This window comes from Somniosus microcephalus, chromosome 3 (assembly GCF_052327205.1).
Source record: "Somniosus microcephalus isolate GS21.2 chromosome 3, FLI_Smic_1.0, whole genome shotgun sequence".
NCBI lineage: Eukaryota > Metazoa > Chordata > Chondrichthyes > Squaliformes > Somniosidae > Somniosus > Somniosus microcephalus.
The window spans coordinates 279,030,010-279,048,173 of record NC_140989.1 but is presented as its reverse complement, the minus strand read 5'-3'; the positions used below and the strand labels follow the sequence as shown (position 1 = coordinate 279,048,173).

General features: G+C 47.6%; 1 protein-coding gene across 1 annotated transcript in view; it reads left to right on the top strand.

Annotated features, from left to right (window-relative positions):
* Positions 1-18,164, top strand: part of LOC147121993 (neutrophil cytosol factor 2-like) — a 99,925-nt gene that overhangs the window by 47,968 nt on the left and 33,793 nt on the right. Inside the window, 2 exon segments of the mRNA XM_085982612.1 lie at positions 7,163-7,270; positions 10,074-10,133. Coding sequence (XP_085838738.1) covers positions 7,163-7,270; positions 10,074-10,133 — 168 coding nt within the window.

Genomic DNA, 18,164 nt, shown 5'->3' with positions numbered 1-18,164 from the left:
ATCCTGTCCTCTGTGCCCACTGTACCGTCCTGTCCTGTGTGCCCACTGCACCGTCCTGTCCTCTGTGCCCACTGCACCGTCCTGTCCTCTGTGCCCACTGTACCGTCCTGTCCTCTGTGCCCACTGTACCGTCCTGTCCTCTGTGCCCACTGTACCGTCCTGTCCTGTGTGCCCACTGCACCGTCCTGTCCTCTGTGCCCACTGTACCGTCCTGTCCTCTGTGCCCACTGTACCGCCCTGTCCTCTGTGCCCACTGTACCGTCCTGTCCTCTGTGCCCACTGTACTGTCCTGTCCTCTGTGCCCACTGTACCGTCCTGTCCTCTGTGCCCACTGTACCGTCCTGTCCTCTGTGCCCACTGTACTGTCCTGTCCTCTGTGCCCACTGTACCGTCCTGTCCTCTGTGCCCACTGCACTGTCCTGTCCTCTGTGCCCACTGTACCGTCCTGTCCTCTGTGCCCACTGTACCGTCCTGTCCTCTGTGCCCACTGTATTGTCCTGTCCTCTCTGCCCACTGTACCGTCCTGTCCTCTGTGCCCACTGTACTGTCCTGTCCTCTGTGCCCACTGTACCGTCCTGTCCTCTGTGCCCACTGTACTGTCCTGTCCTCTGTGCCCACTGTATCGCCCTGTCCTCTGTGCCCACTGTATCGTCCTGTCCTCTGTGCCCACTGTACCGTCCTGTCCTCTGTGCCCACTGTACCGTCCTGTCCTCTGTGCCCACTGTACTGTCCTGTCCTCTGTGCCCACTGTACCGTCCTGTCCTCTGTGCCCACTGTACTGACCTGTCCTCTGTGCCCACTGTATCGCCCTGTCCTCTGTGCCCACTGTATCGTCCTGTCCTCTGTGCCCACTGTACCATCCTGTCCTGTGTGCCCACTGTACCATCCTGTCCTCTGTGCCCACTGTACCGTCTTGTCCTCTGTGCCCACTGTACCATCTTGTCCTCTGTGCCCACTGTATTGTCCTGTCCTCTGTGCCCACTGTACCGTCCTGTCCTCTGTGCCCACTGTACTGTCCTGTCCTCTGTGCCCACTGTATCGCCCTGTCCTCTGTGCCCACTGTATCGTCCTGTCCTCTGTGCCCACTGTACCGTCCTGTCCTCTGTGCCCACTGTACTGTCCTGTCCTCTGTGCCCACTGTACCGTCCTGTCCTCTGTGCCCACTGTACTGTCCTGTCCTCTGTGCCCACTGTGTCGCCCTGTCCTCTGTGCCCACTGTATCGTCCTGTCCTCTGTGCCCACTGTACCATCCTGTCCTGTGTGCCCACTGTACCGTCCTGTCCTCTGTGCCCACTGTACCGTCTTGTCCTCTGTGCCCACTGTACCATCTTGTCCTCTGTGCCCACTGTATTGTCCTGTCCTCTGTGCCCACTGTACCATCCTGTCCTCTGTGCCCACTGTACCGTCTTGTCCTCTGTGCCCACTGTATTGTCCTGTCCTCTGTGCCCACTGTACCGTCCTGTCCTGTAATAAGAACATAAGAAGTAAGAGCAGGAGTAGGCCTTATGGCCCCTCGAGCCTGCTCCTCCATTCAATAAGATCACGGCTGATCTTTGACCTCAACTCCACTTTCCTGCCCGATCTCCATATCCCTTGATTCCTCTAGAGTCCAAAAGTCTATCTATCTCAGCCTTGAATATACTCAAAGACTCACCATGCACTGCCCTCTGGGGCAGAGAATTCCAAAGATTCACAACCCTCTGAGTGAAGAAATTCCTCCTCATCTCAGTCTTAAATGGCCGACCCCTTATCCTGAGACTATGCCCTATAGTTCTAGACACTCCAGCCAGGGGAAACAACCTCTCAGCATGTACCCTGTCAATCCCCTTCAGAATCTTGTATGTTTCAATGAGATTGCCTCTTATTCTTCTAAACTCCAGAGAGTATACGCCCATTCTACACAATCTCCCATTATAGGACAGCCCTTATCACAGAATCACAGAAATCACAGCCCACAGTGCAGATAGAGGCCATTTCGGCCCATCGAGCCTGCACCGACACATATCCCACCCGATCCCCGTAACCCCTACACCAACACATATCCCACCCGATCCCCGTAACCCCTACACCAACACATGTCCCACCCTATCCCCACGTCTTTAATCCCCCTAACACTAAGTGTCAATTTTTATCATGGCCAATCAACCTAACCGCACATCTTTGGACTGTGGGAGGAAACCGGAGCACCCGGAGGAAACCCACACAAACACGGGGAGAATGTGCAAACTCCACACAGACGGTCACCCAAGGCCGGATTCGAACCCGGGTCCCTGGCGCTGTGAGGCAACAGTGCTAACCACTATGCCACCGTGCCACTATCCCAGGAATCAATCTAGTGAACCTTTGTTGCACCGCCTCCAAGGCAAGTATATCCTTCCTTAGATAAGGAGACCAAAACTGTGTACAGTACTCCAGGTGTGGTCTCACCAAGGCCCTGTACAATTGCAATAAAGGCCAGCATGCCATTTGCCTTCCTTATTGCTTGCTGTACCTGCATGCTAGCTTTCTGTGTTTCTTGCACGAGGACACCCAAATCTCTCTGAACACCAACATTTGAAAGTTTCTCACCATTTAAAAAATATTCTGTTTTTCTATTCTTCTTACCAAAGTGAATAACCTCACATTTCCCTACATTATACTCCATCTACCACCTTACTGCCCACTCACTTAGCCTATCTATATCCCTTTGCAGACTCTTTGGCCTAGAAATTCAGTATAGCCACGTTCGGGGCGCTAAAGTCGGGCGGCCGCTAAAGTTTGCGCCCGGCGCAAGTTCGCGCCACCTTCGCCGATATTCAGTGGCATCGCCCCAAGAGGTTGCTGCTGCGCTAAAACAGGCGATGCACGACTATCATTAGGCGCTAAGCCGGCGGTCCGGGGTGATACCCCCGAGGGCGGGCGCAGCGCAGGTGCGGCGAGTTGCTGATTGACGGCAGACACTCTGGCGCCGGTCAGCTCTTAAAGGGGGAGGGTGGACTTGTCTGGCTGCCATGCCCTGCGCACTGCAGCCCTGAAGCAAGGCCTGACCAATGTTGGTTCATCAGTTCTACGCCCTGGACCATGGTGAAGCCCGCTATTCTTCCAAATCCCATTGTACGCTCTTGCTGCTTGTCCAGGGTCATGGGGAAGGAGATGTACTGACGTCTCCTTCTGAAAAGGGCATTGTTCACCTGTCGGATGCAGCAATGTACCGCGAACTGGGAGATGTTGGCAATGTCCCCAGTAGCGGATTGGAAGGAGCCGGTGGCATAGAAGTTGAGAGCCACCGTCACCTTCACTGCCACTGACAGAGACGTCCTGCTCCTCAGCTGTGGCTGCAGATCTCTGCGAAGCAGGTGGCAGATCTCAGTGACCACCTCCCTTCTGAATCGCAGCCTCCGAACACACTGCTCCTCAGACATGTTCAGATATGAGAACTGCTGGCAGTATACCCTGGGTGGGTAAGGCCTCCTGTGCCGACACCTGTTGGCCCTTCTCCGTCTGGCCACGACTGGCACTCTCTCACGGTGTCTCTGATCCCTTTGAATGCAATGCAGAAAGCCAACGTTTCCACCCATTGTAGCCCCCATTACAGTATATGTGGCGACTCAAGGCTATGGCACTGAAAGTGAAATCCAAGTGCAAAGCTCTGGCCTGAAGCCAGAAGTACCTGTGCGAGCGCTGAGTCAAAGCAGAAAGCTCTCTGCCTTTGTCTCTCACACAGAAGGATTGGCACAAAATGGCTGTCACTTATAATGCAGGAGGAGTCCCCTTTAAATAGCGTCCCCGCACCCCGCAGCGACTGGGAACCGTTCCCCTCTACCAGTCGCTGGGGGTGCCAGGCGCAAAGAAGGGCGGCGCCACTGAAGTTCCGGTTTGGGGCGCACAAAGGGCGTTGCACGATGAAATGACGTCAGGATCTGCGCGCGCAGCTGAGCGCGCGCAAAGACTTTGCGCCGACGCTAAATCTCTAGTGAAGTTGGGGAGAGGCGCAGATCGCGCTGCGCCCGGCCGCTAGCCGCCTAGCGCCCATCATCTCCTCCTCCTAAGGCGCTACCGGCTGGCGCAAGCAACTGAATTTCTAGGCCTTTGTGTTCTCCTCACAGCTTACTGTCCCACCTAGCTTTGTATCATCAGCAAACTTGGATACATTACACTCGGTCCCTTCATCTAGGTCATTAATATAGATTGTAAATAGCTGAGGCTCCAACACTGATCCTTGCGGCACTCCACTACTTACAGTCTGCCAACCTGAAAAAGATCCGTTTATTCCTACTCTCTGTTTTCTGTCCATTAACCAATCCTCTATCCATGCTACTATATAACGCCCAACCCCATGAGCCCTTATCTTGTGTAATAATCTTTTATGTGGCACCTTATCGAATGCCTTTTGGAAATCCAAATATACCACATCCACTGGTTCCCCTTTATCTACCCTGCTAGTTACATCCTCAAAAAACTCTAATAAATTTGTCAAACACGATTTCCCTTTCATAAAACCATATTGACTCTGCCTAATCATGTTATGATTTTCTAAGTGACTTGATACCACTTCCTTAATAATGGATTCCAGCATTTTCCTGACGACTGATGTCAGACTAACTGGCCTGTAGTTCCCTGTTCTTTCTCTCCCTCCTTTCTTGAATAGCGGGGTTACATTTGCGACCTTCCAATCCGCTAGGACCATTCCAGAATCTAGGAAATTTTGGAAGATCAAAACCAATGCATCCACTATCTCTTCAGCCACCTCTTTTAGATCCCTAGGATATAGGCAGTCAGGTCCTGGGGATTTGTTGGCTTTTAATCCCATTAGTTTTTCCAGTACTTTTTCTCTACTTATATTAATTACGTTAAGTTCCTCACCCTCATTAGACCCAAGGTTCCCAACCATTTTTGGTATGCTTTTTGTGTCTTCTACTGTGAAGACAGATACAAAATATTTGTTTAATGTTTCTGCCATTTCCTTATTCCCCACCATAATTTCACCTGTCTCAACCTCTAAGGGACCAACATTTACTTTTGCTACTCTTTTCCTTTTTACATACTTCTCAAAACTCTTACAATCTGCTTTTATATTTCTTGCTAGTTTTCTCTCATATTCTATTTTTTCCCTTTTTTTTGGTCATGTGCCCACTGTACCGTCCTGTCCTCTGTGCCCACTGTACCGTCCTGTCCTCTGTGCCCACTGTACCGTCCTGTCCTCTGTGCCCACTGTACCGTCCTGTCCTCTGTGCCCACTGTACCGTCCTGTCCTCTGTGCCCACTGTACCGTCCTGTCCTCTGTGCCCACTGTACCGTCCTGTCCTCTGTGCCCACTGTACCGTCCTGTCCTCTGTGCCCACTGTACTGTCCTGTCCTCTGTGGCCACTGTACCGTCCTGTCCTCTGTGCCCACTGTACCGTCCTGTCCTCTGTGCCCACTGTACCGTCCTGTCCTCTGTGCCCACTGTACTGTCCTGTCCTCTGTGCCCACTGTACCGTCCTGTCCTCTGTGCCCACTGTACTGTCCTGTCCTCTGTGCCCACTGTACCGTCCTGTCCTCTGTGCCCACTGTACCGTCCTGTCCTCTGTGCCCACTGTACCGTCCTGTCCTCTGTGCCCACTGTACCGTCCTGTCCTCTGTGCCCACTGTACCGTCCTGTCCTCTGTGCCCACTGTACCGTCCTGTCCTCTGTGCCCACTGTACCGTCCTGTCCTGTAATGTGCCCACTGTACCGTCCTGTCCTGTAATGTGCCCACTGTACCATCCTGTCCTCTGTGCCCACTGTACCGTCCTGTCCTCTAATGTACCCACTGTACTGTCCTATCCTCTAATCTGACTGATTTGGGTATTTTTTCCTAGAATGCATATTAAAACATATAAGGGGAAAAATTCTGTTGATTAACGCCTCGCGTTAGCGCTCTAAGAGGGTGCTAACGGGGCACAAAGCAACTAGCACCCGAGCGTGGCGATGTTTGTGCAGCTCGCGAAATTGACCAGACATTTTGCGGCAGTGTTAAACATTACCGCCACAATCTCCTGCGCCTGCAGATCATAACATCAGTCGAGCGTGCAACGCCCCGGTAGCGCCCCGGACCGGATATTGAGTCGCGTCCCCTGCCTTAGTGCCTGCCACTAGGGGAACGTTTTAAAATCGGGAAGGGGCTGGGGGAGCGCTAATTAAAGGCGGGCGCTTCCTGCCTTTTCTTGTCGGCAAAATTTTTGGTTTTAACGCTGTCCTAAGGAGTTTTGGCCCTCAGCACCACTTTTGAGGTTCCTAAGTGCCGAGCTCTTTCCCTGGGCCTATTCATTAGTGCTTCCACACAGTTGCTTTTGAGGTCACTCCAGGCCGAGATTCAAGGTTGCAATGAGCAGGGCGTGGCTGGCCAGCAAGATGGCCCCTCCCCTTAAAGAACTGGATGCCGCCAGTGTGTCTGGCTTCCATGGTAACTGACATCGCCTGAGTTTCGGTAGCGTTCTGAGGTAGCGCCTTGCTCCCTGACGTTAGTGCCTTAAGAGAGGTGTGTAGCGCCTGATTTAGCCAAATCATCGCTAGGGGCGATAGAGGCGAATTTTGCAGTCGGAGGTGATAATTAGCGCCGGGGGCTAAACTTTACGCCGGCCGATATTAGCGCCCCAAAATGGGCGATACCGAATTTCTCCCCTTAAGTTTTGCCTGGGAGAAGGAATTGAATGCTTAAGTACCATTAATTCCCTGACTGTTAATATACGTGATAAGAATCAACTAGTATTAGGATCGGGAGTAGATCTCAGCTCAGCACAGTTTTACTCAGCTAATAATAAACAACTAAACTCAGCTCCAGGCTAATTCCCTGACACAGTACTGGTCCAGCACATGCTTTGACTCGGTTGGTATTAGTTAGGGCGATAATCTCAGCTCTCAGTTAACATGCAGTAATGACAAGGATGGAGATCTCCTTTCCTTCAGTGGAGACGTTCACTAATTGGGCATGTCACTGATGTCTGTTTAACGTCAGTCAGGGGTTCCATATGACCTGGAATCTTGTATCGACTCAGGACAAAATTCGATTGTGGAAATGTAAGGGAAAGTAAACTTAAAGTGCTGAGAGTAATTCTTCCCACAGTGCAGTGCCCCTTTCTAAAACAGCTCCCGCAATGTTGGGAGGAACCTTGTGTATTTTTAATATATTGACTCGATCTAATCGCTGATTCCTCTTCACAGAAGCGGGAGCTGTTTGAACTGCTGCAGCTGCCAGCAGGAGAACTCTTCAGACCGAAGAAAAAAGTGGTGGCTCAGCTGGAAAAGCAGGACTTCCTGGGAGAGGCCAAGGTACCAAGTCATTCCTAAAACATTCCCACTTAATCAAACAATGCTCTGAATGATTTTGAGCATCAGACTTCCGTGAATTCTCAAGCGACTTGCTCAACAGAGCTCCAGCCCACTGCTGTGAATGTTGTGTACACTGCTGCCAACCTCCGTGCACTACAAGGGGCTGCACTTCATGATCACAGATACCATTGTAAACTCTCTGATTTGAGAGATTACAAAGAAATGGGATATTTGTGGTCTCGTCCAAAAAGAGTAAGGCTTGGGAATCCCTTCTGAAGTTTATAAATAAGGGTACCATCTTATGGCAAGTTCAAAACTGGACAGAGTTGGGATGGGGAGGGTAGGTAGTGGGATCATGGCTTCAGTTCTGAGGCTTGCTCTGCTGATGATGAAAACCATAAGAGCCTTAATAATTAATGGATCCACATCACAAGACACAAAAGCAAGTGCAAAATATTGACTTTTATTTGGAAAAATAGATGTTTTTGTTCCATTTATGGTTTAGATTCTTCTGGACAGCTGCTGAACATCTGGTGGGATGGCAACACAACATTGGACAGGTGGTAATATTAGGGAAGTAGACATTGTGCGACATGATGTCCTTTCATTTTTTTTCATGCTAAATATTGAATACAGAATCAAGCATTTTTAACACCTGTTTTTGTAGTTCATGCTTCACTTACCCTGCAGAGAATGGGATAGTTGACCTGCTTTTTGGCGTACAGGCTGATAGGGTCGAATGAATGACCCAGCATGACTCTCTCCCAGAGTGACTCTCTCCCAGAGAGACTCTCACCCAGTGTGACACTCTCCCAGAGTGACTCTCTCCCAGAGTGACTCTCTCACAGAGTGACACTCTCCCAGAGAGACTGTCTCCCAGAGTGACTCTTTCCCAGAGTGACTCGCTCCCAGAGTGACTCTCACCCAGAGTGGCTCTCTCCCAGAGTGACTCACTCCCAGAGTGACTCTCTCACAGAGTGACACTCTCCCAGAGAGACTGTCTCCCAGAGTGACTCTTTCCCAGAGTGACTCGCTCCCAGAGTGACTCTCACCCAGAGTGGCTCTCTCCCAGAGTGACTCTCTCCCAAAGTGACTCTCTCCCAGAGTGACTCTCTCCCAGAGTGACGCTCTCCCAGAGAGACCCTCTCCCAAAGTGACTCTCTCCCAGAGAGACTCTCACCCAGAGTGACTCTCTCCCAGAGTGACTCACTCCCAGAGAGGCCCTCTCCCAAAGTGACTCTCTCCCAGAGAGACTCTCACCCACAGTGACTCTCTCCCAGAGAGACTTTCTCCCAGAGTGACTCTCTCCCAGAGTGACGCTCTCCCAGAGTGACTCTCTCCCAGAGTGACTCTCTCCCAGAGTGACTCTCACCCAGAGTGATGCTCTCCCAGGGTGACTCTCTCCCAGAGTGACTCTCTCCCAGAGTGACTCTCTCCCAGGGTGATACTCTCCCAGAGTGCCTCCCAGAGAGACTCTCTCCCAGAGTGACTCCCAGAGTGACTCTCTCCCAGGGTGACTCTCTCCCAGAGTGACTCTCTCCCAGAGTGACTCTCTCCTAGAGAGACTCTCTCCCAGAGACTCTCTCCCAGAGTGACTCTCTCCCAGAGAGACTCTCTCCCAGAGTGACTCTCTCCCAGAGTGACTCTCCCAGAGTGACTCTCTCCCAGAGTGACTCTCTCCCAGAGAGACTCTCTCCCAGAGTGACTCTCTCCCAGAGTGACTCTCTCCCAGAGAGACTCTCTCCCAGAGTGACTCTCTCCCAGAGTGACTCTCTCCCAGAGAGACTCGCTCCCAGAGAGACTCTCTCCCAGAGTGACGCTCTCCCAGAGTGACTCTCTCCCAGAGTGACTCTCTCCCAGAGAGACTCTCTCCCAGAGTGACCCTCTCCCAGAGTGACTCTCTCCCAGAGAGACTCTCTCCCAGAGTGACTCTCTCCCAGAGAGACTCTCTCCCAGAGTGACTCTCTCCCAGAGTGACGCTCTCCCAGAGAGACTCTCTCCCAGAGTGACTCTCTCCCAGAGTGACTCTCTCCCAGAGAGACTCTCTCCCAGGGTGACTCTCTCCCAGAGTGACCCTCTCCCAGAGTGACTCTCTCCCAGAGAGACTCTCTCCCAGAGTGACCCTCTCCCAGAGTGACTCTCTCCCAGAGAGACTCTCTCCCAGAGTGACTCTCTCCCAGAGAGACTCTCTCCCAGAGTGACTCTCTCCCAGAGTGACGCTCTCCCAGAGAGACTCTCTCCCAGAGTGACTCTCTCCCAGAGTGACTCTCTCCCAGAGAGACTCTCTCCCAGGGTGACTCTCTCCCAGAGTGACCCTCTCCCAGAGTGACTCTCTCCCAGAGAGACTCTCTCCCAGGATGACTCTCTCCCAGAGTGACTCTCTCTCAGAGTGACGCTCTCCCAGAGAGACTCGCTCCCAGAGTGACTCTCCCAGATATCTGTTGCTTTCAATTGAAATAAAAATCAAGAGAGATGTAAAACGGGCTGCCGATTCACTATCACCCGTTTTATACTATCGCATAAAGTCAAAATGACCCCTGCTGTGTGGAGCTTGCAGGCCATCACTGCTATGGTGACCGAGCCTGGTTTTTCTCTGTGCTTCCTCATTGTAGAATATGTCTTCAATCCAAGTCTTTTATGAATGAACTTGTGTTTGCTGTGTGTTTTAGTGATAAATGGGTTATCTTAGAGAATAAGTGTGTGGTTCAGAACTAAGTGCAGACTGCTGATCTGACAGAACATTCACCCAGTGTTCAGAGATTACAAACTGATTCCAGCTGCTGTCTTTTTGCTTTCATTCCAGGTGGTAGCATCAATCATTGACAATGATGCGTTCTCTGGCTTCGCTCCCCTGCAGCCTCTGGTACATTTTCATTTATACGATTGTTTAAAAAAAAATGAACACATGGCTTAGACCACAGGGTATTAAGTATGTTAATTCATCTCTGGTTTAGAGAGTGTCGACTTGATACAAAAGTTACTTTTGTTGGAAATAAGTCCAGCCCTGAAATTCCCTTGTTCTGGTGCCAAATGAACTTCACAATCTGGGTGGATGGGGAATGAATTTGGGGCTGGACCTGGTTCCACCGAGAACCCACCTCTTTTCGCCCCTGTCAGAAATTCTATTGGTCATGGGGCCTGATGCATAATAAACAGATCTGGCTTAAAATGACCAAACTCTGACCCCTCAAAATGGAATAATGAGCTAGATTTTGCTGTAGGAGTGAATCTAACGGTGTTGGCCGTTAGTTAGACTGGCCTTGCACATTTAGGTTAATTTTATACGTAGCATGTTGCTCAAAGTGTGAGCTGATAACGTCGCAGTGAGGGAAACCGGGCATCTGGGACCTGATGAACAGGACAAGCAACTGTGTATCTCCTTAACCAATCAGATTGAAAGATTGTGAAATTAACAGTGCAAGGACTGAGAAGGAAGTGTAAATTAGAGAGGGTGAATTCAATGTCAAATCAGGTACAGAAAGAGAAATAAAGAGAGGGAAAGAAAGATTGGATTAAGAGAGAAAAACATTTTGAAAAATAATTTACATGTTAAAATCTCCAACAATTAAAATCTGAAGGAATGAGATGCCACGCTTGTAATTAATTTTCAGTGCCAGCGAGGTTGTTTGGCAGTAATTAACACTTATCACGTCGTTAAAAGGGTACTTAGGCTGGAATGGACAAGACTTAACTTTCTGTGGTGAGTTTAGTTTGTATCTGCTGCACAAATACAGCAACTTCCTGCCATTCAATGCATTTCAGTGGGGAGCCAGACAGCGAGATGCCCTTGTCGTGAAGCTAATGGCGGATCGATGCAACTCGGACATCAACTTCTGGATATTTGAGTTTAAACGCGCATCTGCCCCTCGCCTGAAATTACTGTACCATTTGTGCATAAATAACAGTGAGCGCCATTAGCCTCACCATTAGTTTGACAAGAAAATCTGGGCCGATATCTACAGCAAAAAGTGACATTTCATTTTTAATTGCTGATTCTATTTAGTTTGCAAGGTTGTATTCTCATTTGGAAGCTCTGTTGTTTTGCATATCTATTTTGCAACTGGATTAAGTAGAAATAATAGTACTTAAAAGAAAAATTGTTATTACTGTACCACTTTTATTGGCCAAGATAAAATAATAATTTTCTGTGTGCTATTTATAAACTTATGTTTCCACTATAAGTGTCTAACAACTGCTTGCATTTCTAACTCTTGCATTTTCCTCCTATGTTTAATCTGAATTACTGATTCATTTTCATTCTCTCTCTTTCTCGACTTGCCTGCCTCTGTGAAACACTTGACCATCTATGCCAACTTATGTCTGCTGGTTTCTGATGTCTGCTATTTTGAATTTCTCCCTCACAGCCCATTTCTTTTCTCTTGATGCACTGACATGCACAGAGACCCACAGCCCAAAGAAACTGCAGCAACAATATATTAGATCACACACTGTCCAACCTTCAAAAGAATGCAATCATGTTATCTGGTTTCAAATCACTAGGAAAGGCAGGGTCTGGTAAAAATATACAAACATTTTTCTCCTCCTTCCCTTTCTGCTCCTGATGCTCATGGTGGAGTGGAGTTCAACATGGAGCAGTGGCAAACTTTATCATTCTTTGTCTGTGAGTCTGGCTCATGAGTGCTAGTGGTCTATTAATTCATGGCATCCACCACAGCCAAGCCCAGTCCAACAGCCTCACATGTGGACCTTTCATTAATCGATCGATAGGCCACACATGGACCTTTCATTAATCGATCGATAGGCCACACATGGACCTTTCATTAATCGATCGATAGGCCACACATGGACCTTTCATTAATCGATCGACAGCCCACACATGGACCTTTCATTAATCGATCGATAGGCCACACGTGGACTTTTCATTAATCGATCGATAGGCCACACATGGACTATTCATTAATCGATTGATAGGCCACACGTGGACCTTTCATTAATCGATCGATAGGCCACACATGGACCTTTCATTAATCAATCGATAGGCCACACATGGACCTTTCATTAATCGATCGATAGGCCACACATGGACCTTTCATTAATCGATCGATAGGCCACACATGGACCTTTCATTAATCGATCGATAGGCCGCATGTGGACCTTTCATTAATCGATCGATAGGCCACACATGGACCTTTCATTAATCGATCGATAGGCCACACGTGGACTTTTCATTAATCAATCGATAGGCCACACATGGACCTTTCATTAATCGATCGATAGGCCACACGTGGACATTTCATTAAACAATCGATAGGCCACACATGGACCTTTCATTAATCGATCGATAGGCCACACGTGGACATTTCATTAATCGATCGATAGGCCACACGTGGACCTTTCATTAATCGATCGATAGGCCACACGTGGACTTTTCATTAATCAATCGATAGGCCACACATGGACCTTTCATTAATCGATCAACAGGCCACACGTGGACTTTTCATTAATCAATTGATAGGCCACACATGGACCTTTCATTAATCAATCGATAGGCCACACGTGGACCTTTCATTAATCGATCGATAGGCCACACGTGGACTTTTCATTAATCGATCAATAGGCCACACGTGGACTTTTCATTAATCGATCAATAGGCCACACGTGGACTTTTCTTTAATCGATCGATAGGCCACACGTGGACTTTTCATTAATCGATCGATAGGCCACACATGGACCTTTCATTAATCGATCGATAGGCCACACATGGACTTTTCATTAATCGATCGATAGGCCACACGTGGACTTTTCATTAATCGATCGATAGGCCACACGTGGACCTTTCATTAATCGATCGATAGGCCACATGTGGACTTTTCATTAATCAATCGATAGGCCACAAGTGGACTTTTCATTAAACAATCGCTAGGCCACACATGGACTTTTCATTAATCGATCGATAGGCCACATCTGGACTTTTCATTAATCGATCGATAGGCCACATGTGGACTTTTCATTAATCGATCGATAGGCCACATGTGGACTTTTCACCAATCGATCGATAGGTCACACGTGGATTTTTCATTAATCGATCGATAGGCCACACATGGACCTTTCATTAATCGATCGATAGGCCAAACGTGGACCTTTCATTAATCGATCGATAGGCCACACGTGGACTTTTCATTAATCGATCGATAGGCCACATGTGGACTTTTCATTAGTCGATCGATAGGCCACACATGGACCTTTCATTAATCGATCGATAGGCCACACGTGGACCTTTCATTAATCGATCGATAGGCCACACATGGACTTTTCATTAATCGATCGATAGGCCACACGTGGACTTTTCATTAATCGATCGATAGGCCACATGTGGACTTTTCATTAATCGATCGATAGGCCACATGTGGACTTTTCATTAATCAATCGATAGGCCACACGTGGACCTTTCATTAATCAATCGATCGATAGGCCACACGTGGACTTTTCATTAATCGATCGATAGGCCACACATGGACCTTTCATTAATCGATCGATAGGCCACACATGGACCTTTCATTAATCGATCGATAGGCCACACGTGGACCTTTCATTAATCGATCGATAGGCCACACATGGACCTTTCATTAATCAATCGATAGGCCACACGTGGACCTTTCATTAATCGATCGATAGGCCACACATGGACCTTTCATTAATCGATCGATAGGCCACACATGGACCTTTCATTTATCGATCGATAGGCCACATGTGGACTTTTCATTAATCGATCAATAGGCCACACGTGGACTTTTCATTAATCGATCAATAGGCCACACGTGGACTTTTCATTAATCGATCGATAGGCCACACGTGGACTTTTCATTAATCGATCGATAGGCCACACATGGACGTTTCATTAATCGATCGATAGGCCACACATGGACTTTTCATTAATCGATCGATAGGCCACACGTGGACTTTTCATTAATCGATCGATAGGCCACACGTGGACTTTTCATTAATCGATCGATAGGCCACATGTGGACTTTTCATTAATCAATCGATAGGCCACAAGTGGACTTTTCATTAAACAATCGCTAGGCCACACATGGACTTTTCATTAATCGATCGATAGGCCACATGTGGACTTTTCATTAATCGATCGATAGGCCACATGTGGACTTTTCACCAATCGATCGGTAGGTCACACGTGGATTTTTCATTAATCGATCGATAGGCCACACATGGACCTTTCATTAATCGATCGATAGGCCACACGTGGACCTTTCATTAATCGATCGATAGGCCACACGTGGACTTTTCATTAATCGATCGATAGGCCACACATGGACCTTTCATTAATCGATCGATAGGCCACACGTGGACCTTTCATTAATCGATCGATAGGCCACACGTGGACTTTTCATTAATCGATCGATAGGCCACATGTGGACTTTTCATTAGTCGATCGATAGGCCACACATGGACCTTTCATTAATCGATCGATAGGCCACACGTGGACCTTTCATTAATCGATCGATAGGCCACACATGGACTTTTCATTAATCGATCGATAGGCCACACGTGGACTTTTCATTAATCGATCGCTAGGCCACATGTGGACTTTTCATTAATCGATCGATAGGCCACATGTGGACTTTTCATTAATCAATCGATAGGCCACACGTGGACCTTTCATTAATCAATCGATCGATAGGCCACACGTGGACTTTTCATTAATCGATCGATAGGCCACACATGGACCTTTCATTAATCGATCGATAGGCCACACATGGACCTTTCATTAATCGATCGATAGGCCACACATGGACCTTTCATTAATCAATCGATAGGCCACACGTGGACCTTTCATTAATCGATCGATAGGCCACACATGGACCTTTCATTAATCGATCGATAGGCCACACATGGACCTTTCATTAATCGATCGATAGGCCACACGTGGACTTTTCATTAATCGATCGATAGGCCACACGTGGACTTTTCATTAATCGATCGATAGGCCACATGTGGACTTTTCATTAATCAATCGATAGGCCACAAGTGGACTTTTCATTAAACAATCGCTAGGCCACACATGGACTTTTCATTAATCGATCGATAGGCCACATGTGGACTTTTCATTAATCGATCGATAGGCCACATGTGGACTTTTCATTAATCGATCGATAGGCCACATGTGGACTTTTCACCAATCGATCGATAGGTCACACGTGGATTTTTCATTAATCGATCGATAGGCCACACATGGACCTTTCATTAATCGATCGATAGGCCACACATGGACCTTTCATTAATCGATCGATAGACCACACGTGGACTTTTCATTAATCGATCGATAGGCCACACATGGACCTTTCATTAATCGATCGATAGGCCACACGTGGACCTTTCATTAATCGATCGATAGGCCACACGTGGACTTTTCATTAATCGATCGATAGGCCACATGTGGACTTTTCATTAGTCGATCGATAGGCCACACATGGACCTTTCATTAATCGATCGATAGGCCACACGTGGACCTTTCATTAATCGATCGATAGGCCACACGTGGACTTTTCATTAATCGATCGATAGGCCACACGTGGACTTTTCATTAATCGATCGATAGGCCACACGTGGACTTTTCATTAATCGATCGATAGGCCACATGTGGACTTTTCATTAGTCGATCGATAGGCCACACGTGGACCTTTCATTAATCGATCGATAGGCCACACGTGGACCTTTCATTAATCGATCGATAGGCCACACATGGACTTTTCATTAATCGATCGATAGGCCACACGTGGACTTTTCATTAATCGATCGATAGGCCACATGTGGACTTTTCATTAATCGATCGATAGGCCACATGTGGACTTTTCATTAATCAATCGATAGGCCACACGTGGACCTTTCATTAATCAATCGATCGATAGGCCACACGTGGACTTTTCATCAATCGATCGATAGGCCACACATGGACCTTTCATTAATCGATCGATAGGCCACATGTGGACCTTTCATTAATCGATCGATAGGCCACACGTGGACCTTTCATTAATCGATCGATAGGCCACACATGGAACTTTCATTAATCAATCGATAGGCCACACGTGGACCTTTCATTAATCGATCGATAGGCCACACATGGACCTTTCATTAATCGATCGATAGGCCACACATGGACCTTTCATTTATCGATCGATAGGCCACATGTGGACTTTTCATTAATCGATCAATAGGCCACACGTGGACTTTTCATTAATCGATCAATAGGCCACACGTGGACTTTTCATTAATCGATCGATAGGCCACACGTGGACTTTTCATTAATCGATCGATAGGCCACACATGGACCTTTCATTAATCGATCGATAGGCCACACATGGACTTTTCATTAATCGATCGATAGGCCACACGTGGACTTTTCATTAATCGATCGATAGGCCACACGTGGACCTTTCATTAATCGATCGATAGGCCACATGTGGACTTTTCATTAATCAATCGATAGGCCACAAGTGGACTTTTCATTAAACAATCGCTAGGCCACACATGGACTTTTCATTAATCGATCGATAGGCCACATGTGGACTTTTCATTAATCGATCGATAGGCCACATGTGGACTTTTCATTAATCGATCGATAGGCCACATGTGGACTTTTCACCAATCGATCGATAGGTCACACGTGGATTTTTCATTAATCGATCGATAGGCCACACATGGACCTTTCATTAATCGATCGATAGGCCACACGTGGACCTTTCATTAATCGATCGATAGGCCACACGTGGACTTTTCATTAATCGATCGATAGGCCACACATGGACCTTTCATTAATCGATCGATAGGCCACATGTGGACTTTTCATTAGTCGATCGATAGGCCACACATGGACCTTTCATTAATCGATCGATAGGCCACACGTGGACCTTTCATTAATCGATCGATAGGCCACACATGGACTTTTCATTAATCGATCGATAGGCCACATGTGGACTTTTCATTAATCGATCGATAGGCCACACGTGGACTTTTCATTAAACAATCGATAGGCCACACGTGGACTTTTCATTAATCGATCGATAGGCCACACGTGGACTTTTCATTAAACAATCGACAGGCCACACGTGAACTTTTGATTAATCGATTGATAGGCCACACATGGACCTTTCATTAATCGATCGATAGGCCACACGTGGACTTTTCATTAATCGATCGATAGGCCACACGTGGACTTTTCATTAATCGATCGATAGGCCACACATGGACCTTTCATTAATCGATCGATAGGCCACACGTGGACTTTTCATTAATCGATCGATAGGCCACACGTGGACTTTTCATTAATCGATCGATAGGCCACATGTGGACTTTTCATTAATCGATCGATAGGCCACACGTGGACTTTTCATTAATCGATCGATAGGCCACATGTGGACTTTTCATTAATCGATCGATAGGCCACACATGGACTTTTCATTAATCGATCGATAGGCCACACGTGGACTTTTCATTAATCGATCGATAGGCCACATGTGGACTTTTCATTAATCGATCGATAGGCCACACATGGACTTTTCATTAATCGATCGATAGGCCACACGTGGACTTTTCATTAATCGATCGATAGGCCACATGTGGACTTTTCATTAATCGATCGATAGGCCACATGTGGACTTTTCATTAATCGATCGATAGGCCACATGTGGACTTTTCATTAATCGATCGATAGGCCACAGGTGGATTTTTCATTAATCGATCGATAGGCCACAGGTGGATTTTTCATTAATCGATCGATAGGCCACATGTGGACTTTTCATTAGTCGATCGATAGGCCACACGTGGATTTTTCATAAATCAATCGATAGGCCGCACGTGGACTTTTCATTAATCGATCGATAGGCCACATGTGGACTTTTCATTAATCAATCGATAG